General features: G+C 37.9%; 3 protein-coding genes across 6 annotated transcripts in view; 2 read left to right on the plus strand and 1 right to left on the minus strand.

The window, feature by feature from the left end:
* LOC6569704 (zinc finger protein 395) overlaps positions 1 to 26,217 on the plus strand; it is a 183,678-nt gene extending 157,461 nt beyond the window's left edge. For 2 of the 3 annotated variants that reach the window (XM_032741481.2, XM_032741482.2), the window contains 4 exons: positions 4,121 to 4,186; positions 17,918 to 18,009; positions 24,664 to 24,894; positions 25,275 to 26,217. In XM_032741481.2, the coding sequence (XP_032597372.1) occupies positions 4,121 to 4,186; positions 17,918 to 18,009; positions 24,664 to 24,894; positions 25,275 to 26,217 (1,332 nt within the window). The remainder of the gene's footprint in view (positions 1 to 4,120; positions 4,187 to 17,917; positions 18,010 to 24,663; positions 24,895 to 25,274) is intronic. The other variant, XM_001995819.3, reaches the window with a different exon arrangement.
* On the minus strand, positions 20,277 to 24,064 carry LOC6569705 (histone-arginine methyltransferase CARMER). 2 transcript variants are annotated; one of them, XM_001995820.3, is made up of 5 exons: positions 23,406 to 24,064; positions 22,934 to 23,268; positions 21,628 to 22,186; positions 20,972 to 21,394; positions 20,277 to 20,901 (listed from the first exon to the last, which is right to left on the minus strand). In XM_001995820.3, exons 1-5 carry the CDS (start codon positions 23,632 to 23,634, stop codon positions 20,813 to 20,815), a joined length of 1,635 nt encoding a protein of 544 aa, XP_001995856.1. In that variant the 5' UTR covers positions 23,635 to 24,064; the 3' UTR covers positions 20,277 to 20,812. The 2 variants fall into 2 exon arrangements, with proteins under 2 accessions (XP_001995856.1, XP_032597377.1); XM_032741486.2 differs by having other exon boundaries at positions 20,834 to 20,901; positions 20,968 to 21,394; positions 23,406 to 24,026.
* Positions 26,218 to 26,328: 111 nt separating the features above from the next.
* Positions 26,329 to 26,745, plus strand: LOC6569703 (putative uncharacterized protein DDB_G0286901). Its single transcript, XM_001995818.3, has one exon. It carries the CDS (start codon positions 26,329 to 26,331, stop codon positions 26,743 to 26,745), a length of 417 nt encoding a protein of 138 aa, XP_001995854.1.

Below are 26,745 nucleotides of genomic sequence, written 5' to 3' on the forward strand. Positions count from 1 at the left end.
AAGCCTGTGAATGGATATATTGGTAAAGGTCGAAAGCAGAAGGTCGAACTGGTTATCCAAAAAACTGTGTGTGCCAGTTAAATGTGTGCACAATGGAATGCCCCCAAAAGCGTTACGTTCACAATGACCTTCGATGTCTAGACGTATTTGACAATTTTACATACCCCCTAAATATATACTATACTAAAAAAAAACACGCACACTCAGACATAAATATTGTGAATGGCTTTGAAAAAAAAAAAAACTCACCGAGTTTATTCAACTTGCGGCGCGGCGAACTGCGAAAATGTGTGCTGAAGTGGGTGAAATCCAAGACCCAGTCTCCTTATCCTATGTCTAGGACATCGGTATAGCAGATAAGAGAGGTACAGACAGACAGAGAGAGAGAGAGAGAAACAGAGAGCGAGACTGAGAGACACAGAGAGAGAGAGAGAGAGAGAGAGAGAGAGAGAGAATGGAGCTGATTAAATGAAAAGCCCAAAAGCGGCGCAAAACTTTTAGCCCAGGTTTTCCTTTTTTATGGCCAGGCAGCAATTAGTGTTGGACAGATAAGCGAATGAGCCATAAAAATCAAAGTTCTTTGTTAGAAATTATGAAAATAAATTTAAATTCTTTAGTAGCGAACAAACCCATGTTTTGTAGGCAAAGAAGAGATAGTTTACTAATTTGATGTAAAAAAAATTAATTAGAAAATAGATTATATTAAATGAAAAATCAAAATTGAATATTACATTTAAATTAAAATAATCAGAAATATTTATAAGACTTAAAAGGTTTCATAGCAACTTAAGCGGATAACAGATCGAGAACAGAAATCGATAACAACTGTAATCAACATAGTCTTAACATGAATGTGCCGATAAACTGTTATTACTGTTTGGTTAACATTAAAATATAAAAACATGTTAATTTTTAAAACCATTAATTTATGAAAAATTTTTGCTTTAGTAATGATTAACAATTCAATTTGCTTTACATATAACAGTGAAATTTTTATTTTTACGAGTTTATATAGATAAGAAAAGATTTCGTGTGTTTAGTCGGTTCGAGATCTCAATTCTTATGTGATTAAATATGGTATTACAAATTAAAATATTAAAGCTTTTAGCTCACATTATTTTATTAAATAATTGTTAAATAGGCTTTTTTTGTTTTTGCTTGGCTGACATTGTTTAGCCTTAGTCCCAGGCGAGGTTAAAAAAATCAATTAGGCACCACTTGAGGATTTTGTGCGTTTGTTTTTTTTTTTTATGTCTGCAGACAGTGCAATCCTTTCCAATTGGGAGCCATTGCCAGTGCTAATGTTTGTCTATCTATTCACCTACCCACCAAGCCACCTGCGTTTTTTTTTTGTGATTAAACATTTAACTTTTTGCGCTCGATGCGTGCCAACGACACAATAAAATGCCAGAGGCCACAAGCCTGAACCAAAAACTCTCCGACTCCGCAGCGCAAAATATCCTTGAAACGGGCCATTCGCACGCATACGTTGACGTCGACGGCGAAGGCGACGTCGGCAGCGACTGTGGCTACCAAAAACGCAGACGACGCCAACGCAAAACTCGCCTTGCCTCGCCTGCCGCAAAGCCATAAAATCCCCACGACAACACCAACAACAATAACACGTATAATAAACGCAAAGTAAAGCAAAGAAAAACATGAAAAAGCTGCAAGAAAAACAAGCAAGAATGCTGTAGTGCGAGTGTGAACGACTGGGACATACCCTGTACTCAGCTGTTAGATTTCCCGTTTGTAATTGCTATCGTTTCTTATAGCAGGCATACACTGAAGAATTAAAATTAATTAAATTCAAGTAAAGGTTTGAAAATGAAAGAAAATGAACGAAAAAATAATAGCCGCATTTTTGAAAAATGCATTTATATTTTTATATTTTTTACTTATTTATTGATGAAATGAAAAAAATATAAATATATATATATAACTTGGGTTTTATTTTATCCAATCCTTTTTAAATTTGGGCAGTTGATCAATAATATGCAAATGTATATTCTAAATTAATTAGAATCTTCGGCTTTGAAAATTGTAGCCTTCATTGCAATCGGTAACCGAAAAGTATCGATTTGATTTGATGTGTCTTTAGCTCTTATAGTCTGTGAGATCCAACAAATATGGCTACATCGACTCTACTGTTACTGCTGATCAAGAATATATGTAGAAATTATATGCCTTATGAGTAGTTGCTTCATTTTACCTGTTACACACATTTCCACAAAACCATTACACCCTTTTTACACATTTGCAATGGGTGCAGAAAAAACCCTTCGAATACAAAACGTGTGCTATGCGAGGGGGGTCGGAGGAGGGGATGGGGCCTATGCCCGGGCATGGGCAACAATAAGTGCGTGAGCCTCTCGAGCAATGACTTCTTATACGCAGCAGGCAGCTGCTGACTGCCTGGCTGCCTGCTACAGCCAATAAGTATCTCTTACAGGGGCAGCCCAGTGTCAATGGCATTCAAGAGAGAGCGTAAGAGTGGGATAGAGAGGGAGAGAGCCCAAGTTGCGCCAAGCAAAAGGTTATTGGTCCATCATCATCATCATTGTCGTCATCATCATCACGCTTGTTTTTGTGGCTCTTGTTTTTGTTGCTTTTGTGTGTGTGCCATATTTTTAGCCTACTTTGCGGCGCAGAATGCCCGCTGAATGAATTTGACTTTTCAACTGGCGTGCATGTGGCTGTGTGTGTGTACGTGTGTGTGTGTGGTTCTGGCTGCTGCCAACTGGGCGAGTGGGCCAAGTGTATTTAGAGGTCAATTATCTCAGCACTCGCCAAGTATGCAACTGTTTGTCGCAGTGCATCTTTAATAACAATAAAACGAATTAAGTGAAAAAAAAACACTTGAACCAAAAGTCGAAGCCTTTTTGCTTTGTCAAGGCGTTCAACTTTTGATTAATAGCACGTTCATGACAAATTGCTGGCTGCTGCTGCTACTGCTGCATGCGCCCAACTCCCCGCGAAATTTGTTGTTGTCGGGTTTTTTTTGCTTCTGTAGGTTTTTAATTTGTCCCAAGCGACGAACGTTTTTGCTAATTAACCAAAATTTATTGTCGACTCATGACATATCTCTCTCTTGCTTTTACTCACTCTCTCTCTCTCTCTCTCTCTGTCTCGCTTTTTGTGCATGCTTGTAGTCATACAGTAACATTATTAAAACAGTCAATTAAAGGTTTTTCCACGAAATGTAAGTCACAGTAAGAAAAAAAGGAAAAAAAAACCCAAATTAACAGCTGCATGCAATCCTCTGACTTTACAGGGTGTCTGTAATTGCGTCCAATTAACATGGCAATTAGACGAAATGCAAAACAAGTCAGCTGAGAAATCATGTCAATGCCTGCCATTTAACAGTCTGTAAATGGGCAGCGACATGAAATGTCAAAATAACTAACCAAAACATCTGCATTTCAAAACTAAAAAAAAATCTATGCCGCAGCGAGCACGACTAGAAATGTCCCTATAAAATCATGCACTCAATTTAAGTATAAAAGATTAATTTGACGAATGTGTTTCGTTTTTCTTTTACTTAAACAATTTAACAGAGTGAATTTTGCCTATTTACGTTAAGTTAATGTTAGTTGCAGCTGTTATTGATCTTCATCAACATTTGCAATGCTGATTTTTAAGTTGTCAATTTTAAAAAAATATTTGCCTCGGTCGACTTTGTCGTATCCTATTTTATAGGGTGCGAAAAGCCAAAGAATAAACTATGCGAATCGGAGTGCCATGCATATTTATAGGCATAATTCCAATTGGTTTGCGCACGGAAAGTCGGAAAAAACTATTCGACCCCGACATGGTAAACTTGGAAATGGGCACACGAGGCTATCTTTATTTTATACGCAGAGGAGTTGACTTCCTTGGGGTTGGTTTTCTCTTATGTGCGGTATCTCTGTATCTATAGTTTGTGCCAGTTTATGACATCGCGACAAGAAAAACCCATGAGTCTATGGCAAATCGAATTCAAGTGTAATTGCTAGTGAAAATCGATTTGATTGCCTCAAAACAATCAAATTTTGTTGCACACACAGGGAAATCGTTTAAAGTTTTATGCAAATTTTTCTGTTGTTAACTAATTTCCTTATCTTGTTTGCCTCTATTACAGGTGAGTGCTTGCCACACCGCATTGCCACCTTGCTCGACGTCCCGACTCTGCCAAATGCCCAATGCTGTAAGTAAATCCTAAATCTTACATCAACTCTTGTCTTAACTAACTCAATATATATATATATATATATATATATATATATATATATATATATGCATACCTACAGTTGCGAACAAAATAATAGCACCACTTTCACAAGAAATGAATTAAAATGTTTCTTTTTCGATTACAATTTTCGTAGTGGAAGAAGACTCTGAAAAGAAAATTGAAAAACAAAAAACCTAATATTATTCATCATTTTCAACTTACTTAAATTTACATGAAATTAATACTAAAATTGAAAAATTTCATTTAATGACAACACGAGAAATGAGCGAAAAAATAAATCAATTTTTCAAATGCACGTTTAATTGTACAATTTTTAAACTAAATTACCGATTTCTATATCGAATATATATGTTATAAAGAATTCCTAGAGGGAATTTTGTAACTATGTTATAAGTTTTTTTAAAATTTTCCGAAACATATTATTTTAAGCGCAACTGTATATTTGTTGTTTGTTGTGCCCATTTGAAGCGAAATCAAAATTGCAAATAACAATTTAAAGCCCGGCCAAAAACCCACTGCGGCACAAACATTTAACGCCCAAGGCAAAAAATACCTTGTCGTTGTCTGCCATTTGGTTGGAAAGGGGGCGTGGCCTTTAACGCCCAACTTGCCATAACACAGTTAGCCATAAAAAAAATCCGTAGCTCGACTAACAAAAATCACCCATTGAGCAAAAAGGCAATTTGATTTCGATGGTTTTCCGTCTTTTTTCTGATTTTTCTTTTTATTAGTAGTTTTTTGGGTTCCAGGTTGTTGTCTACCCGAATCCAGGTTGTCTGTCCGTCCGTCCGGCTGTCCGTGATTACGAAGTTATTCAAATGAAATATTTGCGCTGGCCCATTACATCATCGATCTTAGACTACTACTACTGCATTTTTCATTGTGCTTTGCTTTTGCTTTTGCTTTTGTGTTGAAGAAAAATGGGGAAATTTCGCTAGCCGAAAATTGCAAAAAATTTATGAAAATTATTGTGGACAACAAGTCAGTTTTTTCCTCCTTTTCATTTACTCACTTTCGCTTGTCGCTGTTGTCCCAAATTGTTTTGGCCATTGGCCCATGGCCATTTCGGCCATGCCCTATTATTATTTTGGCCTTCTATTTTTTTTATCGCAACTTATTTGCATTTTATTGTTTTTGTTTGATTTTTTTTTTTTTGTTTGACAATCTGCTTTGTGTCTTTCAAATAACAATTGTCATTTCATCAATGCAAATGTGTTTCGTTGTTATTTTAATTCGCTTCATTTCGATTCGATTTGAGCGAAATTGTCAAAAGTTTTAAAATGAAATAAATCCGCAGCACTGAGTACATTATTTTATTGAAGAAAAGAACAGTAATGAGCAGCATTTTTAATATGATTTGTAAAATATATAAGTAAAGCTTTGAGGTGTGTTTTAAATTATGTCAGTAGAGCTTTAAGCTGGTAGTTTTCTTTTTGACTAGAGCTGTAAGCTACTTGTGAATTAATAATGGAATAATATTTGCCCAAAGGTAAAGCATATTATATTACTAAATAAATTCAGTTGTATTTAAGTTGAACTTTAAAGCTAATAATTTTTCTTTACCTGAACTTTAAGTTGCGTGTGAATTACTTATGGAATTTCTGTAAACAATACATTGCCCAAAAATAAAAACTTTTAATGCAACAATATACAAAAATATAAATATTGCAAAACAACTTCAGCTTGGGCTCCCCATCGTCACGTTTACATTATCGCCGTTTTGGTATCAAATTACGATTTATGATTTTAGGGAATTAATTAAGAAACGCTATGTATTAAATTACAAACGAAACAAAAACAAACAAACAAGCACAAAAACAGCGGGGAAGCCAAAATAAACAATGGAGTTGCCGAAGGGACAAAATAGTAGTGGGACTTAAGGCCAACAAGGCCAACAAAACTCCCTGCCAAGTAATGGAAAAGATGATTAAAATGATTTAAGCTGCTCGAAGTGCTTAAATAATTGTGTGTTCAATATGTATATATATATATATATATATATATATATATATATTTATTGTGCTTGGTCTGTGGGGAGAACACAACGAAAACGCCAATTTCGAGCATTGTTTTATTTTTCACTTGAACTCCTTTTTAGGACCAAAGTTCTTCAGAGGAGCTGCTCCCCTCGCATTGTTTTAGAGACGAGCCAATAATTGAGTTGAGGTCGGGCCAAAAGAAAAAATTCTAATTAAAAGTCTTCCGGTATTTGGTATTTTATCTAAACAGGAAGATGAAGCCAAGCAGAAAAGCAAATAATGAAAAGCCAGCGACACTTTCCCTATAAAAAAATAATGAAAAATCTGCAAATTGGGTCAGCAGAGTAGAAAATGAAAAAAGGAAAAATAAGGGAATACTTTAAGCCAGGCCTGTTATCATTTGCAATTAAAGGCTTCGCCAAAAAAAATACAAGAAAGTTCACCAAACAAAAACCAAAAATGTAGAGTGCAAAGTTTTCGCACAAAAATTCTAATTCTATGCTAACAAATTCTCGTTTGTTAGAGGAGGGAAAGGGGTTGCGGGGGTACTTGACTGCCAGCTTATGGCATCTGGGCGGCTGCAAACGACGTGGAATCTAAGAAATTGAATATTTAAATCCCAGTCTAAATCCAAAGTAGCGCCAAATTGAAAAGGGTTCCCGAAAAAACCCAGCCCCATGATATCTGCTGGCAGCAGGGAAGGGAGAGACTGAGGCACACAGAGTAGATATATACACTTACAAAAAAATCAACCTACATTTTAGAAGTTCACCAGGGTTTGTGTTTCTTAATTTCAGTGTTGATTTTTGTTGTTTTCTATATATATACCCCTAGAAGAATTTTTATATTAGCTTTTCTTATTTGAATGGCAAAATTCAATTTCAGGGCGATTCATTTTCTGAGTGTACGTAGACAAGTAGCATCGAAATTATGTATAATGCACACCAAGACGCTTTGCTCTTGCAAAATGTGTGTTTTTCTTCAAATTGCTTTCGAATTTCGCACAGATTTTCATTTTGTTTGCGTATGCAGTTTTGAAAAGTTCTCAAATTTAATTTGAAATATGTATTGGTATTGGTTTTTGTATTGCTGTCACTTTGTGTGTGTGTGAAATTGTATTCTTAACTTTATGGCCAGCGGGTCTCATATGGCTTTGCTGCTTATGCAACTGCCACAAGTTCCCATTTGAATGCTCAAAACTTGGCCGTATTCACAACACAAAGTTTCACACTAAAGTTCATTTATTGTTAAGAAACTACACTCAGAAAATGAAATAACCTAAAATGAAAATCGCACAAACAAAATATAGTTTTTCTATTTTTTATGAATAATTTCTAAATATTAGAAAATAAATTTCTAAAAGAAAAGAAAAATGTTTTCAAATTAAAAAAGTAGAACTATAAACAAGTCCTTTTTAAAATTCAGAAACAAGTAGAGTTTAGCTGCTGTAATAAATTATATATTGTTATATGAATTTATAACAAATTTTAAAGCTATTTTAGGCGATTTCTCCACTTACAAAATTTTAAAAAGTGTGTGTAGTAAATTTACTAAAACTTAGGGCGATTTTTCTTATGAGTGCCAGTGTTTTTGCTGGTGGTTATTAACTGCCCATCCGAATTAGGCCGCCTTTGAAAGTATTTGTAAATTTGACATCTTCAAATTGGGCTAATATAGCACTCTAATCTGAAACTCGCTCTGCACAAAGAGCTCTTCATACGCATTTACCTCGACCCCCATTTTTGTGGATGGCCTTTGAAAACGTCTAATTTGCTGGCCATAAGCGGCTTACACTCGCTGGCTTGGAAGCACATCAAATAGCATTTCAAAGTACACATACACCAACACACCAACACACCAGCACACACACACACACACACCCCTCAGCTCACTTAGGTGCATTTTAAAGCCGTAGAGTGCTTCTGAGGTGCTCCATAAACCGCTTTCGGCTCCTGCGCCTCTAATCCCCCCAAAATGACGCCAACATTGAGCTCTATCAATATTTGCTGTCCTTTTGGGGCCAATACCTGCAAAATGATCACACTCAGAGAAATTACAAAATACAGCCCTGAATTTTAGAAATTGTTATTCAGAAAGTATATTAATAGAAATCAGCGCTTTTTCTTTTCTTAATTTCAAGGAATAAATCTTTACATTTCTACTTCTACATTCTATTAATAATTGATACGATTAACAACAACAAATAACAAATAAACCATATTTTTCTGAGTGTAGAGTCCGTATTCGGACGGAGCGTGTGAAAACCTCTTTGGAGTTAATCGAAAAGTCTTCAAACTTGATGTATTCTATTTTCTCGATTTGGGTAGAGTTGAATTCCCCACCACAAGTTGATTATTTTTTGACCATTGCCACAGACACTTTTTTTTGTGCCGCTTTGAACAGCTTTCCTAGTTTTATGTTGCCACAGTTTGCTGAATTATTATGTTGCCCATTGGGCACACAGTCACATTTCACATAGGTGGAAGACACGTGTCTCTGTCCCCAAGTCTGGGCTGCCTCATACATCAAGCCCCTGGCTGCTGTCATTTGATGTTGAAATTGAAATGTGTCCCAGGAGTTGAGGACTCCTTTTAATGTTTTTAAGTGGGGAGGAAGCAGAAGTTCCTCGTAAATTTGTTCCCCAATTTGTAAAGAGTTTTAGTGAGCGACAAGTTTTGAGATGCGCCCCAAAAAGCAGGCAATGCAAGCAAACTTTGCAACATGTTGAAAGAGTCAACATAAACATGCATATCTGAGTAAATAGAGAGTACATATGTGCCCCCATTTGTTGCATAGAGTTTGGCGCTTGACGCTTGGCCTGGTTTACTTTCGTGTTGCATGCGTCGTACACTGTGCGATTCAAATTAAACTCTAATATATAATTCTACAAAATTGCCACATTTTTGGAATTGCCGATTTGGGGCAAGCCGTTCTAATGTTTCGAGATTTTTTTCTAATATTTAGAAACTATTTTTAAATTTAAAAATATTCTTTAGGTAATTTATTTTTGTGAGTGCATGTACAGTTACTGCAATATGTATGCACACTGTCAGCTTGGTTGGTCCTTGATGCCACGTTGCCTTGTTGCTGCTTGCTGTTGCTGGTACAGTCTGTGGCAAGGTCATCACAGGCGCACAGCCTTGTGGCAAGTGGCAAGCGGCATGTGGCAAGTGCACAGTTGTTCGTCAATTGTGCTGGTAAAAGTGACCCAGTTACTGTTTTTGCCCCGACTGCTTCGGCTTGGCTTCGGCTGCATTCTGGGTCAGATTGCCCCCATCTGGCTGACCCCAGTCGCAGCTTAATTGAAATAGATGAGCTGTCGTCACACACACACACACACACACACACACACACATACACACACACTTAATTCCGTTAGGTTGGGTACAGTTATGCTCGGTAGTTTTTTGCCCCTTGCTTTCCTGTCACAATTTCATATTTATTATAAGCCAATTACTTGGGTTGCCCAGTTGACTCTTTAAAGCGATATCAAAACCACAAACGAGCTCTGCGCTGTGCATTGATTAACCCAGGACACAGTGCCCCACAGGATACTATACACTTAACAAAATAGTTTGTAAATATCAGAACACATTTTTCTAAAAATTAGTAAGGCTTGTAATAATTGTTTTTCTCTCTTTTTAACAATACTTTTTATTATTGGGAAGCACGCTTCTGAAATGAAGAAATCCAAGTTCATATTCTTGGAAAATATTCGTGCTAAAATTCACAAAAATAGCAATGAAATTTAGAAATGCAAACTTTAGTTTTGGAAAACCACAACCTTTAAACATATACTTTCTGAATATGGCCATTCACTACAATTTAGGTCAATTATTTTTCCTGAGTGTAGATTGGGAATGGGGGTTCCAAGCGGAGTCATTCAAGCCCCATTTGGCAATTACCGCAGCAATAAAAGTCAACGGCAAATGCAGCTTTAGCTTCCTTTCTTCACTTCTCTGCTCTTCTCGCTTCGCTTCTCTTCAGTATTTTATTATCTACCCCAAAAAAGATATTTACGTGTGTCAAATAATAATTTTCGGGCTGCTTATCTCTCAGCTGGGCGCATTTTGGAATAACCCCTTTTTGTGGCAGTAGTTGAAAGTGTTGACAAAAATTTACATTTCACAATTTACGCAAATTTTTATGTCATAATTGGATTTTGAGGCATTGTTGGCTGCTTTTCTCTGCTCCCGTTGGAGATGTGACAATGGCGTTGATAATCAGACCACTTTCTACATGGGGGATGGGGGTAGGGGATAGGGGATAGGGGATTGGCGATGGGGAGGGGAAAACAGGCTCTTAACTTGTGCCTGGTGGCTGGTCCATTAACTTGGGGTTGGACTCTGCCTGGTGGCTGCCATACATTTGCCACACTTGCCACATTTGCCACGTTTGCCACGTTTTTGCCTGCTTGTAATTCGAGCCTTTCTCACTGATAAGCCATTTTATGAGAATGTGCGCCGAACTGGGAATGGAGAATGGAGAATGGGGAATGGGGAATGGGGAATTTGGTCTGCTTCTGCCATGTTGTGGTAAATTGAGCCCCTGCCGGATATTGTTGCCGCTTACTCTACACACACACTGGACAGCAAGGATATGTGGCACACACAGGTGGCGTATATATTTTTCAATATTTAATTTGCCTCAGCATCAGCAAGCGTTTAGTTTTCGAGCTTGAATATTATAAAAACCTTGCTCAGTTGGGGTTAGCTTAAATTAAAGAAAAGTTTAAGTAAAGAAAAGTTGTTTAAAATAAATACCTGATTGATCAGTTGTGGCCAGTTTAAATTTAAGCATTTAACAGTAGTAAACTTAATTTTTTTCTTAACACAAAAATATTTCAGTATATCAAAATATGTCTTTATTTATTCAAACTCTTTTTTATTGCAATTTTAAAAATAATCGAATATTCAGATCATTTTAGAATGTTTAGCAAAATCAAACATATTTAATTATAAATGAATATCAGAAATCAAAACCAATTTAGACAAGCTCTTAAGATAAGCAACTTTTGATATGCGTTTATTTAGTTAGCTCAAATATAAGTTCATAGATATGCGTCAAATAAATTATATAATTTTTTTTTAATTTTGCAAAATTTTTCAATATTTAAAATTTGTCGCAGCTGTGTTTTCAACACACAGCAGCAGAGGGCGCTGTAAAATGTGCAAATTGCTTCAAGAAAATGGCAAGCCTCAAAAATTATTGCCTACTTTTAGGCGGCGTGGACAATTTCGTAGTAGATGTTTGTGCCGCTTCTTTTGCAATGCAATTGGGATAAGCTGAAGCTGTATGTGAAATTTCAACTCACGAACTGTGCCCATAAATGTTGTATACATTAAATGCAAAACATGCCCCCAACACCTGTGTCTGTATTTGTGAGGCGGCAACCCTTAAGTTGACTTTCAACTCGATTTTGTGCTGTTTTTTTTGTCCAGTTTTTGTTTATCTCACATGCACACATACATAAGCTCAAATGTATGTTTGCAAATTGACGCCATTTTCGTTGTCTCGCACACACTCACACACACACGCAGCTGTGCGCTGAAATCCACGACATGAATGAACACGCTCAAAACTCAACTCAATTCAACTCAACTCAGCTTCCATGTCGTTTTGCGCGACATGCTCAATCATGTTGTTTGCCCCACCCCATCTCCCTTTCTCATTTGAAATGACGATTTCGCGTGCGATTGTCACATCAGTTATGTATGCATATGTGTTGGTATGCATGTGTGTATGTGTGTGTCTGTGTGTATTGTACACATTTGTGTCAGTTTGTCAGTCGCGTCGCGTGTTTATTTATACGCAATCAAATTAAGTTTTGAAGCGAATTTCCGAAACGGGGGCGACAAATTGTGGTAATCATGTTTTTCATGTGTGCGAGTTGTGCGGAAAATCAAATAAATAAATACACACACACAGATTCAAATATAGTCATTAAACTATTCAAGCCGCCATCTTTGTTATATGTTATGTGAAATTATGTAGACGTACTTACATCGCATTCAGCAAATAACACAATGCAATTTAACAGACACAGGGAGCGCTTCATGATCGATAAGAACTGCAATTAACATAGGCTTAACATATCTTTCTGGGTATATTCTTATCAATATAACAAATAAACGAAATAGCCTCGCTTAATTATTCTTCTTGCTTAATAGCCTCCTACATAATTTAGATGTATTTTTACCTGTACACAAACTCGCCCCAAAACACGTCAAAATCTTGTTGAAAGCCGCCCTTGTAAATACCAGCCCTTTTTGCCGAGCTGTTATCAGCGCTGTTGACCCAATTTGTTGTTGTTGTTGTTGCCTGCTGGCGCTGCGATAAGGCTTTAATAGCAAACCTCAAACCACAAAAGCTGACTGCTTTACAACTGTCAAAATGTTGTAGCATAATCAATTGCATATACAGATAACAAACACACACAAACACACACACCTATTTAATACATACACATTTATTTACAGCGGGGTTGCCCAGGCAATGCAAATTATGTGCTTAAGCTTTAAGCTTTAATGGAGCGCATCAAATTGCCAGCTGGCCTGTTAATAATGAGCACAATAATTTAATGTTGCCTACTTTTCTGCGCATAAAAAGGTCCTTGAGTGCAATTTTTAAAGGTTGCCAAACAAAAAACAAATAAATAAAATATTAGTCGACGAGCAATCACCAAATAAATCGTCCTGAATTTTCCATATTCGTAATTTTTTTGGCGTCAAGTATAACTCAACTTATTAATCAGCAAGTACATTTCTAAATATCTGGATTTTTCTTTTCTTCATGACAGGCCACACTTTCGCAGGACCAGAAAATATGTATCATTTTCAACCTTAAGATTTCACAAATATTTAAAATACAAAAAAGAAAATTCATAAATACTAAATTTGTAATTTATTTTTAACAACAAGAAATGAATACTAATAGCAAGAAAATCTTTCTAATTCTCAAGAAAAACTTTCTGGTTTTCAGATTATTTTCATTTTGTGAAGATTTTCTAAAAAGTTTTATTTTGTTATTTTGTTCCAAGCTGAGCAGATCAGCAGCAGCTCCTTTTTTGCCACACACACAGACACAAGTTGTGCTATTTATAGTCAGTCATTTGCCCGCCCCTCTGCCTCTGCCTCGGCCTTCTGCCCTCTGCCTGTGCACAAAAGTCAATAATTTATGCTTCCGCCATGTTCCATTTCCATTACCATTCCCATTCCATATGGGACAACTGCTCCAATAACAGCAGTACGAAGTAGCAGCAGCGACAGCATTAACTGCACTTCCATTGACCTAATTCCTCCGTGTGTGCTGCAAATCAAAACAAACATACTTCCAGGCGCGCTCTTTTAGTATTTGGTTGCCCTGCTATCGGCGCTCTCTATTTGTTTTGGTTTGCCCTGCTAAGCGCGCTCTCTCGCTCGCTCTTTCTTTCGCTTAAGTGGCCTAGTTATGCGCTCTTTGGCCGCACTGTTGCGTTGCGCGCGCACTCTCTTTTATTTACTCGCTTTGGCACTGTTAGTGGCCTGGCCGCTCTTTTTGTCCCAGTTCTTTTGCATAGTTAACAGCACTTATAATCGGAGCAGGGACAGGGACAGAGACAAAAAGAGAGAGACAGAGACATAGGACGGGACCAACCCCCAGTTAAATATGCTCACACACATATACAAATATTCGGATATGTGTAGAGCTTTATATACAGTTGACCCAATTTCGTGTTTTGTCCTTTCCACAGCTGTTCTCGTATTTCGCCGTTCGCCATTCTTCGTATCCTTTTTTTTTGGGGGAATGGGCTTGTTTATGTTTGCAGTCAGCTCTAAAAATGGAAAGCGAAAAGCGAATACCAAAAAACTTGTTATTTATACAAGGCACGTAAATGTGTGTGCGTGTATATGTATATATGTATTTATGTGTGTGCTTTTGTAGCTTTATTTTTGGGCTGTTCATTGAATGGAAAGAACGCTAGAGGAAATTACATAGCAACAATAACAAAAACAAATGCTGATAACGCAGGTTTTTTGCGCAACTCATTTCTTGTAATGTGTAACAAAACAATTTGAATGAAATTCATTGCTGTCAGCAGCCCTCCTCACCCCTCCCCCTCCACATAACCCATCAGCCCATTCCTTCTCTTCTGTTGTGCAGTAGGCAAAAAATAAAATTTATATAGCATTAAGCAAATGACACAATGCCACTAAACATAGAAGGTGTTGCATCTGAGCGCCAGCTGCAACTAGAGATCGATAACAAATGTAATTAACTAAGCTTAATATGGAGTTTGATAGCTTAGGGTATGTAGATTTCAGTCTATATCAGTTGTTAGTTATACATATACAAATGTATGTATGTATTTATGTGTGTATGTGGGTATGTATTGCTATGTACACTACCCTTAACTGAAAATGGCGCCAGGTTAGGGCAAGCATAACGATGCCACTCAGCTTCATAAAGCACGCAAACAAAACAACAACAACAACAAATTGATGGAGTCGCAGTCGAACAAGGAATGCCACATCAATTTTCTCTGACTCACTCACACTTCCACACCCACTCTCCAACTTCTTCGGTCTCTCTCTCTCTCTCCCTCTCTCGTTCGCAACTCCAGACTGCCTTGCACAACGTTTGTGTTATGCCTGCCATTTTGAGCTCACACTCACGTCACGCATTTATGCGCCAAATCAGGGACACAGTGCGGTAGGCTGTTAGCTTGTGGCTGTGAGATGTTTGTTGTTAGGCAGTGTCCTTATTGGGGGATGCTCTCGCTTGAAAGCTGGCAGTTTTATCACTGCGAAATGTTAAACTGAAGTTTCAGTTGCTATCGCTCATTAGCAGACAACCCCCCCCCCCCTCAACCCTCCCCCTACCCATTTCATGGCAACATAATTAACATAAGTGGAGAGAAACAGTCTCGAACGTTTACCGTTATTTAGCAGCAGGTAAGCGGCTTGTTGCCTTGGCTATTATTGGCTTATGGAAAGAAATTGATAAAGCTAAAATCATTTCCGACTTGTTGGCGCATTAATTAAAAATAATTAAAGGCAACAGCAGCAGTTGAATTGTGCTGTGAATTGCGTATTTCATGGACTTAATCAAATATTTTGTCGATTACCGTTATGCTTCTTCTTTCTCTTGTTAATATTTTTACTTACACTCACACACACATGCGCACAACAGTCTTGCTAAGGCTACACTCGGAAAGAAAGCACATTTCTAAAATTTATTTTAGTATTTTCAGTTGATCTCTATAAACGAATTTGAAAAACGTACGAAGTTATGAGGACTCGCACTAAACTCTAACATAAAAGCCGAGACAGCAAATTTCATTAATTGTTATTTTCTAGATCAAGAAAAACTTTCTATTTCTTATGGCAATTTGACTAAACTCAAGACAATTTTATCCGAGTGTACAACCACAAATGGCAACAATTGTTAAGCATACATACAAACACTGGAACACGTAGTATTTATGGTGCCAGGATACGCGGCATATCCTTTGCTCCGTTTCGCCTCGGCCGCAAACGAATTATGGCGCCCACTAATTGCGCTGAGTTAAAACGAAAAATATGTACAGACCCAACAGGCAGTTAATGTTGCACACACACACACACACGCACATGTATAAGTGTGTGTGGCAACCACGTGCGTTAACAATTTACGCCAAAGTTATTTATGTTTATGATCACGTTGCGGTTTGCCAGTTTTCCTTTCACTTTCGTTGCCACTTTCGCTTTGCGAGTTTTCTTGGCCAAAAAGAAAAACTGCCAACTGGAGTGGCTTTAATTGCCTGCACTTGTGGGCGGCAACTCTAGCACCAAGGCACAACACAACCATTGCCCAAACTCGAGCAGACATCATTAGACCTTATTGCGAACCATTTAAAATTGTTACTCAATTATACCAAGAATGAGAGTAGTAAAAAAAAACAAAGGCAACTTAATTAATATTTGGGAGACGACAAATTTATAATACTGATATCCATTAAAAATAGCCATACAAAGAAAAATATACTTTAACTTATTGAAAAATAAATGCCAATTGATTAAACTCAATACGTTCAATATTATTAATATTAGACTGAGTGACAAATATATAACAAATATTTTTCTAAATTTGTCAAATGATCAAAAAATTGTGCCTTGACACAAAATCTCATATAAGATAAGACGAGCACTTTAAATTAATCGAAAATGTGAAGCCATATAGCGCTTACCAAATATTTTTCTATATTTAGAAATTGATTTCAAAATAGATTTTTAACTGTAAACTTGATTGGCTCAGAAAAATGTACAAAAGAGACGCACTTTAAATAATGGTAGAATTGAAACCTGCATCTGACCGAAGAAAGCGAAACAAAAGAAATGAAAAGCCGCACACTTTAAATGAATTGGAAATTTAAAGCCTTTCAAGCGATTTCCAAATATTTGTACATATTTTCCAGTGGCTTTAAAACTACTTCCTTAACTCAAAATGTGTAAAATATGAATCCATTGTTTCATTTGACAAATTGTTAATCACTCGACAACTGAGCAACTGAAATTAAATTTGCAATTTTTGAACACTGCACACAAGGACAAGCTGGTGTGCAAGGACGCAATCAAAAGCACAAAAGCAACCAAAAACGAAAAGGAAGAAATTGAGATATGTATGTCAAAAACAAAGAGTGCGTTGCCGAAAAAAAGTGGGTCAACAGCGCAGCCAGCGTTGCCCGTCTAACCTTCAACATAAGGCGGCGCAGCATAAATGCAGTCGCACGGCCGCTAAAAATGCCGAACGCTTGCCAGAAGCGTGTCAAGGCAAGCGCTGCATATGCAGCATGCAGCATACAGCATTCAGCAAGCGGAAAGGCATGTGGGGCAAGGTGACCCAGTAAATGGGTAAATGCCGAACGCAGCGCTGCAAGGACAAGGAGAGAATGGCGCCCAACGTGTGCTATGTGTTATCAGTGTGTGCAGCTGCCGGGAAACCGGAGCACATTCGGCGCATCCTCGTTTTAATGCTCGTGTTTGCGAATAATCCGGACCAGGCACAGGCCCAGGCAGCCAGTTGCATTTTACGCACCAACACAGTCGCATTTCGCACCGGCCCGGCACCGGTTCACTGGCTGCTCCTCCGTGCTACGCTGCTCCTTGTTCCGTGCTCCTTGCTAGCTGCTCCTCGCCATGCACGCTACTGCTCTGAATTACTACGTGGAGCGCAGTGATTACGAGTCCTATGGCGATTGTGGGGCCAGCAGCGAAAGTGATGCCAGCCCGGGCTGTCTCTCCTCATCCCCAGCCTCAGCCTCATCGCGCGCCGGCAGCCCACCAAAGTCAAATGCGCTCTACCATCGCAAAGTACGACAGTCTAAGAAAAAAATTGATGCATTAATTTACAAAAAAAAAACTATTATTTTTTTCGTTAAGTTTCTACTTTTTTATAATATATTATTTTTTATTTTAATTTGATTTAAATAAGTTGAAAACGCTGATAAAAGTATGTTTTTTTCTTTTTCATTTTTGAACGAGTTTTCTTCCACTTTCAAAAATATATTCATAAGTTCCTTAAAATTCTGCGCCTGCTTTCTAATCACATATTATATATTAACAAAAAAATAAATAAATAAATAAGTAAATAAAAATAACTCTGTACATATATAATTCTTGAACCTTAACCCTAAAAATTCTCCGTCTGCTTTCTAATTACATATTATATATTATTCTTCTATTTGCAGTCGAAAAAATTCCGTTGTACCTGGAAGGGATGCGGTTTTGTGGAGCCCACACAGCTAAAAATTGAACGACACGTGCGGGACAAACATTTGGGGTAAGTGCCACAAAAAAACATACAATAAACCCAAAAAAAAAAATTGGGTTGACTCCGAAGAGGGTCCTTTCAATTGTTGCGGTATCGGCATCCAAAAACCAACAGCAAATGCAGTCAGTGGCAGGGCCTTGACTTAGTACAGCCCCACAAACAATGGCAAAGGCATTCACAATTGTTGCACAGTGGAGCAAAACAGCTTTAACTAAGCCTATTTTATAATGTCAGCTATATATATACAATGGAAAGAAGTATTTTTGACCACAGCGATTTTGATTATTAGAAGTTATGTAAAAATTGTCAATATTATCTCTAGTTATTAATGGTGATTTCATTAAAAGCATTTCAGTAAAAGAATTTGTATTAAAAAGTTTCTTAGGAGTTATTTGAAGAGTTCTAGCAACATTTAACTTCACAAAAAGTGATTAGCATTAGCTGAGCTCACAATATTCAAGCGTTATTTAAGACTTACTTTTGTCCTATAAGCCATTTTCAATTTAAGGCCTGTTTTCAAAGTTATCAATAAGAAAAAACTACATATAATAAAAAATGCTTCAGAACCGCCAGCAATTTTTTTGCAGTAAAAAATTGTTTTAATAATTAGAAAAAATACATTAAATTATATATTTAAAAAAAAAAAGTATTAAATTATTGTTTCTTTTCGTGAGAATTTATTACATTTGTTCTTTTAAACTAAATATATTCCGAAATTTGTTTCGTTCTTAGTTAAATAACAAACGTTTTCCAAACAAACCGCTAGCTTTCCCTTCCACTGTGCAAATCGCTTGGAGCTGTTCAAAACTGGAACACTTGTAAAAACATACATACATATGCAGTATCCAGGTCACACAGATACAGCACACACACCCACACACACCCACACACACCCACACACACACACACACATTTTGCATTTACTTAGAGCACCTGCAATTCAAGTGGGTTGGGGAGCGGGGAGATGGGCGGGGAAGGGATGTGCCGGGGCTATGTTGGGGGCGACTTGGTTGCACTTTTGAGGCCAAGGTCCAAAATGGCGGGCCTTCTTAAGCGTTGACATTTGCAAATGTTAAATGTATTTGCTATACACACACACACACACACACACACCCTCAGACACACACACACTCACACACACAAGGAAAATCCGCATTTGAAAAGAAAGAAAAAAATGAAAGGCAATTTGAGTTTTTGTTGTTTTTCATTTTGCGTTTTTTTTTGTTTTGCATTCAATTTGCTTGTTTTGTTATATTTTTTTTTGCTGCATAAATGCATGGAGTATGTACTTATATATAGAATTATATATATATATATATAGAATTATAGTTTATGCATGTATTGTATTGTATGTGTGTGTGTGTGTGTGTAGGTGGTGTGTGTGTTGATTTTATTGTTGTTATTGTTGGCAAATGAACAGCTCTCCAGGGCTAAATATGTATTTAAGTGTGTGTGTGTGTGTGTACAACTATTTATGCTTGTATATATGCTTAACTCACACATACAGTTGCGAACAAAATAATACCACTACTAAAATTTAAATTGTACTTCAATTAGTTTTTAGTAAATAAAACCTTAAGAAAAAAAGTGAGAAGGAAAAAAATTAAAAACTTAAATTTTATGAAAAGGGTAGAAAATTATAAAAAAAAAGACCAATACTTAAAAAATATATGGTTTTTCTTTGTCGCTACTTTTTGGCACTTTTCCCTTCAATTAAAAAAATCAACAAATATATATTGAAAAGAATTCCAGGAGCAGTACAAACTTTAATTAATGTAGTGGGCATACTAAACAGTATATTAAAAAAGCCATATTTTTTGTCAAAGTGATGCTATTATTTTTTTCGCAACTTTATGTATGTATATATATATATATATATGTATGTATGCGCTTGGCAGGCTTTTAGCGACTTTCTCAACTAAATCAATGAGCAGAAGTGGAAAGAAATCAATTTAAAAAAAGTATTAAAATATTAAAAACAACGCATTTAAATTGAAACATATATATAATCTCTCAGCACGACTAAATTGATAAATATGTTAGTAATTATATATATATATATATATATATATTTATATATATATAGTATATGCCTACTAGCTATATTCTATGAGCAATTTGTTATAATTTCAAAGAAAACTAAGCATAAACATTGAACTTTCAATTAAAATTATGAATTGAAACTAGGTTTTTCATTTTTCGTTGTGAGGTACATGAAATTATTGAAATACAATACAATGATATTAATAATAATATATACTTAACATAAATATTATTTAAACATAGGGGGGAGACATTCATTGAGTTGGTTTTTGTTCAAAGCTTTTAAGAAATTTCCTGAAGCTTGCAATTGATCTTGATTTTCGACTACGTTGATTATTATTTTTATATATATATTATTATAAAAACTCTAAAACTCTAGGGGCGGCTAAAAATTAACTTATCGTTTATAATGTTTGCTGTTCTAAACAACTACATATTTATATAGTATTTTAGTCTGCCTTGATTGTTTAATCTATACGATATTATTATATATATTTGATGATTTTTTTTTCTTTTTCGACTTATTTTGATATACACAAAAATAGCTACAACAAAATGCCTGGGCTAATTCTTTTTTTTTTTTTTTTTGAGAATAAATAAATGTAATAATAAAAAAAAGTAAAAATATATAAGTGAACTTTTTAGACAGAAGCATTAAATAACAAAAACCACACATAGAGTAAATCAAAAATTGTGCTAGCCAAAGTTGCCACATTTTGTTGCATGCTCTCCTCCAAGAAAAGAAAAGAATTCAACTTGAACTTGAACTTTAATGCGGATGCATCAGACCCAGATTGATGTCCATGCCGGGATCAGCCATGCCATTGACAGAAAGTCCGCCATTTAACATGCTATTAGCTGGGGGGAAAAGGGAGGGTTTGTTCTTTAGAATTGAAAATATTGGGTATTGAGATCTTAAGCTACCTACAATTACGGCTGCCCTGCTGCTGCTGCTGTGTGTCCATCTGTGTCCAATACTGCTCCGACGGACTCTGCGTATTAGTCCCCGGCGGCGCTTGAACCGGCGCCCCCGTGTACCGAAAATACGGATTCTTCAAATCGAGCGTATTGCTCGACGAGATCAGAGTGCCTTCGATATGCAAATCAATCGTTACATCATACGATTGCCGCCGGTTCGCTTCGAGCAGCACGCGACCCGTCAGCGTCTGCCCCTGCTTGATAAAGATGGGCATGGGCAGCAGGCAGCGCACCTGATACCAGTGGGTCAACGGTGCCGTCGGCGATGTGGATAGCCACACGTTCTGGGTGCTGCCACTGAACTCCACGTCGAACCAGAAAGCCAAACCGTGACAAATGCCCGTCTGTAGTATGTGAAACTCGAGCGGAATGTCTGAAATTGAAATAGAAACAGGTGAAATCTTATTAATACAACTGGTAAAAATATATTAGCAGAAAAAGTACAAATTATATTAAGTCAGTTGCAGAAACCATATTAGAAAAAGTATAAAAGTGAACAAAATAATTGCTACTCAAATCCTATTAATGCAAATTCAACTCATGTCTAATGAACACAAGTTCAACTCTAGCTTCAACTAAAAACTTTCAAGTTCAACTTCAACTTACCAATGAGATGCAAATCGTTCTCCTTGTCGTTGAGAAAATCGCAGACATGTCGCACCGATTTTGCCATGCAGATGCGTATGTCGAAGGTGTCGACGATCGGCTGTCGAAAGTACTCCTTCATGCCCTCCTTGTGCAGGGTGGTCAAATCGACGCCGTGAAATGCGGACTGGTACCAGAAGTTGGCCTTGTTGTACTGCTCCGAGTAGAGGGAATCATCCGAGAATGGGGCAATATGCAAATCGCCATGAGTCGGATACATTTTCCCCTGGGGCTTGAGCCATTTCCTGGCATGCAAATAGGTTTCGAGCATCCGTTCGTTGTACAACATATAACCCATTGGCTCCGAAATGATAACATCCACTTTTTCGGGCAACTCAATTTCCTCGATTTTGCCGGGTATTACGGATATCTTGTGCTGCACATTATTCGATTCGACCAGTTGCTGCGCATACTGCGCCATATTCGATGCCTCAATCGCATACACTTTCGCAGCGCCCGCCTGCACGGCGAAAAAGGATAAAATACCAGATCCAGCTCCAACATCAAGCACTATTTTATCCTGCAAGGAAAAAAATTTAATAAATTGAATAACCATTTCAAACACGTCCTGCAAATAAATCACCAATTTAGTAAAATGTCTCGAAAGTAATTTCAGATATTGTTTTGAGTTGATCTATATCAAATATAGTCTATATACTATATCTATCATACTATATAATTAATCTAGCTCAACTACGATACACCCTGCAGCCCTTCACACCTAAAAGTAAACAGCTGTGTAGGAAGTGCTCTCATTTCTTTGTTCAGTTGATCAAAAATATATCTATATGTATGTATGCTTCCTTCTGCCTGTTACATCAATTTAAATATACCCCTTACACCCTTTCTCATTGGGTGCACGGTTAATAACTTCACTTATCTTTATGTGGAAGATTGAACTCATCTGATTCATCGATCATCGATCGATATCAATAACTTATGCTACATACAGCGCTGTTAATTACAGGCTTAGTGCCGTTTCCTATTTTAGTAGTTGGCCTGGTGCTACAATCTATAAACTACATTCAATAATCTCTTCTTCAATGACAAACATAAGATCGCTATCAATAACGTATGTTATGTTACAGCGTTGATTACAGTTTAAATTCTGTTAATCTACATTACTAGTCGATGAATATTTATATCGTATGTTTTGTGACAGCTGCTAATTACAGCCTTGTGGCCTGTTATCTTCGAATCAATTACAAACAAATTCAACTTCCACACGGAAGTTTGGAAAATTGCAAGCTGCTGCAAGCTGGCTGACCTGAAAGTCAATGGAATTGCCTAGAATGGCCCGCTGATAGGTGCTCGTGCGCACATAGTCCTGCATCATGTTCTGCTGCTGGCTGAGATAGCCGTAGAATTGAAAGTATTGCGATGCAGACGATTCCTCCGTTCGCTGCGAGAAAACCGATTTTGGTCGCAAATGTTTAACGTTCTCAACAACTTTGCGAAACAGCTGCTGATCCTTGTCGCTGGCAAAGCGCAAGACGAGATTATCCGATTCGAGGGAAACGGCATAGGAACGTTTGCCTAGCTGTGCTGCATCCGTATCCGCTGATAACATATATTCCTTCAGCACATGTCCTTGATCGTTATCTGTGTGAGAAGAAGGAAGAGAAGAGAAGAAAAGCAATGTTAAAATAATTGATAATGCAAGATTAACTTAACAGAATGGATTAAGCAGTGTTAAATTGATCTGTTAACTTTCGACTCTCTTTTGTTCAATTACTTACCCAACATGATGCGCACCAGAACGCCTTGGGAATCATAACTGCAGCTGAGTGTGCAGCTGCTCTTGTAAATGTTGTTAAACTCCAATTTTTGTTCATCGGCAATGGCGCTAATTACGACGCCACTAAATTGACAGTTACTCAGCGGACATAGCGCAGCAGCGACGCTGTTGACGCCGGCGGCGCTGCATTTATTATTTTGCTCGGTAGCATTGCGGCTGCTGTTGGACATTTTGTGTGTGTGTTGGAGGGTGGAGGAGGGACGGGGTATGTTGATGTCGTTCTACTTGTTCTTAATCACAATATTTTACGTTTTAATTGACAATTTTGTTAGCGCTAAGAACACATAGGAACACACACACACAAGCACTCACACACGCACAGGGGGCACTCAACCCAAGGTTAGACAGAGACAGACGATGCACGCGAGACTCTTGCGACGCGCAAAATTTTTTTTCCTTTTTTTACACAATTTTCCACAGCAAATTTGGCGTTGAGCACTGCACGTGTTGTTGTGTCGCTTGCAACGAAATGTGGCAATTGGCGTTGATGTTGTGCAAAAATCGATCGATTTTTGTTGATTTCTCGTATTGATTTTGACACAAGAACGTGCGTTTTTTTTTTTTGCGAACGTCGCTACAACCCTGCAGCTGTGTGTGTGTGCGGTTTGACGTTTTCAAGTGAATGGCTCGGCGGTGGCGTTGCCGGATGCGATACGCTGAGTGTGTGGCAACGCTGCCGTGAGTTGGCAGCATCGATAGTCGTTTAGGGATGAGCGTGCCTAGCTACGGCGATAGTTATGAACGTTACTTTTAAATATTAGTAATATGATTCATAGTAAAATTTGTCAGCTTAGATAATAAGAATTAAAAATCAAATACAAACAAACGCATAAATTGTGTATTGCCCTTATACAGTGATTTTTAATATAAGCGTATGAAATGAGTCGATATTTAATGCGCCTCTTGACTGATAGGCATGTCTAGCCGATAAGTTGTAGAGATGAGAGAGCCAAGTCAAGAAGATAGTTGTAAATTTGACTTTTAAATATAAGTGGCAAATAATTGGGAATAATAAATATAATAAATAAATAGATTAGCTAAAATTGATTAAAACTTTATTGGAAAAGGGGTTTAAATATTTTTATAAAATAAAATATTTTGAATGTAAAAGCGCATCCGATTTAATGCTCATCTTTAAGCCAAAACAACAACAAAATATATAAGTTAATCTAAAATTTAAAATGATTTTGCGCTTGCAGGAAGAAGGCACGACGCTCGGGTGACTACGATTCGTGTAGTGATGATGAGCACGAGGAGGAATTCTACTACACGGAAGACGATGATGACGACGACGACGACGATGACGTTGACAATGAATTGGTCAAGAAAACGCCTAGTCCAGCCTCGCCCCCAACGCTCAGCCATCGGGACATGGCGCGTCCCCCACACGAGGATCCCGAATACCAAAGACAGATCGTTGGCAACTTCAAGTAAGAGCAAGACAGCAATACAAATACAAAATACTCTTGCGAACAGAATAATAGCAACACTTGCACAAGAAATGTTTATAGTATCATTTTTTTAAATTTGTAAGTTAAGCGAACTTAAAAAAGTGAGCAAGATAAAAATCATAATTTTATTTGGCGTTTTCGGCTTATTTAAATTTTTATTAAAATTAAAATTAAAACATTTAGAAGCAACATTTATATATATATATATTTTTATTTTATTTATTTTTGTTTTTTTTCCTAATAAAAAAGTAGAAATGCATTTATTATTATTATTTTTTTTAATATTATCTTGTTCGCAACTGTATGAAATAAATAATTGATCATTACTAATAATTGTTGTTTATTAATTGGAAAAACAGACAAGGACGCGCAATGCATAGTTACCTAACGACGCAGCAGCAACAGTTGCCATCACATCAGCAACATCACAGCAGCAACGGCAGCCAGAACAGCAGCAGCACCAGCAGCAGCAATCACATCAGCAGCCACCAGCAGCAACAGTTGCAGAGCAACAACACCAGCTGCATACCAACATCCCCGTTGGCGCAGCAAAATTACAATTGGCCAACAAACTCAACAGTTACGCTGAGCAACAGTTGCAGCAGCAGCAGCAGCAACAACAGCAACAGTTGTAACAGCAGCAAACATGCAACACGTGCAACATCGTCGCGTCCGTCCCACTCGACAGCGCCATATCCATCGCCGACATACGTCCAACATCATCAGCAGCATCACAATTACAGCAGCAACAGTTGCAACAGCAGCAGCAACAGCAGCAGCAGCAACAACAGCAGTCCAATTATGCATAGCAACAGCAGTGCCAGTAACATGTTGCAGCAACTCACACAGCAGAATGTAACGGTAACAGCGCATCACACACAAAACAACAACAGCAACACACAACAGCAACATCAACAACAGCAGCAACATATTTCAGGTGTGACCATCACACCCAATTATCAGCCGCAGCAACATGCGCCGCAACATGCGCCGCAACATGTAGCGCAACATGCCCAGCAAAATGCGTCGCAGCATCCGCCGCAACAATTGCGCTGCCAGCAACAACAACAACAACAGCATTCAACTGCCAATAGCAACAATTTGCTAGCCAATATGGCGGCACCACTGCAGCATGTTGCCATACAGCAGGCAGCGGCCGCCGTTCGCCAAACGCCAAATTCGCCGAGTCGCCGAACGCGTGGCGAAAATAAAAAGTGCCGCAAGGTGTACGGAATGGACAGACGGGATCAGTGGTGCACCCAGTGCAAGTGGAAGAAGGCCTGCAGTCGCTTTGGCGACTGAAAGCGACTGAAAGCGTCGACGGCGGCAGAGGCGTCGACGACGACAGCAGCAACTGCATCATTAGCAACATCTGCATCAGCAACAAGCGTTCTGCGTTTGGCTGCCGGCAAAATGTTGCCAGCAACACTCACAATCAAAGCCAAGCGTCGCAGCAGCAGCAGCAACAACAATATTAACATTAATAGCAGCAGCAACAACAGCAGCAACAACAGCAGTAACAACAGCAGCACCAGTAGCAGCAACAATAGCAGCATTAATAACTGCAGCAACATTAACAGCAGCAGCAACAACAGTAGCAACTTTAACAGCAGTAGCAACAACACTGTCAGTAATAAAATGTCGCGCATTAAAAGCGTTGCCACCTCGGTAATTGTATCGCCAACGGCTGCCGCCGCCGCCAACAATGTTGCCACCACGCCCACCGATGATGTTGCTGACGCTGCCAATGGGCTGTTAACATGGAGTCGACGCGCTGCCGCCGCCAGCCAGCAACAACAGTTGCAGCAGCCAATGTTGCTGCAAGTTTAA

This window comes from Drosophila grimshawi, unplaced genomic scaffold (genome assembly GCF_018153295.1).
Source record: "Drosophila grimshawi isolate 15287-2541.00 unplaced genomic scaffold, ASM1815329v1 contig_311, whole genome shotgun sequence".
Classification (NCBI taxonomy): domain Eukaryota; kingdom Metazoa; phylum Arthropoda; class Insecta; order Diptera; family Drosophilidae; genus Drosophila; species Drosophila grimshawi.

What these genes read in the sequence shown, in the direction of transcription:
- LOC6569705 (XM_001995820.3), bottom strand. Translation starts at nt 23,634, where the DNA reads ATGTCCAACAGCAGCCGCAATGCTACCGAGCAAAATAATAAATGCAGC. An exon ending in GCAATTCCATTGACTTTCAG is followed by an intron (nt 22,187 to 22,933) that starts GTCAGCCAGCTT and finishes TTTTCCTTGCAG; the next exon opens with GATAAAATAGTGCTTGATGT. An exon ending in GCAGCAGGGCAGCCGTAATT is followed by an intron (nt 20,902 to 20,971) that starts GTAGGTAGCTTA and finishes TTTTCCCCCCAG; the next exon opens with CTAATAGCATGTTAAATGGC.
- LOC6569703 (XM_001995818.3), top strand. Translation starts at nt 26,329, where the DNA reads ATGTTGCCAGCAACACTCACAATCAAAGCCAAGCGTCGCAGCAGCAGC.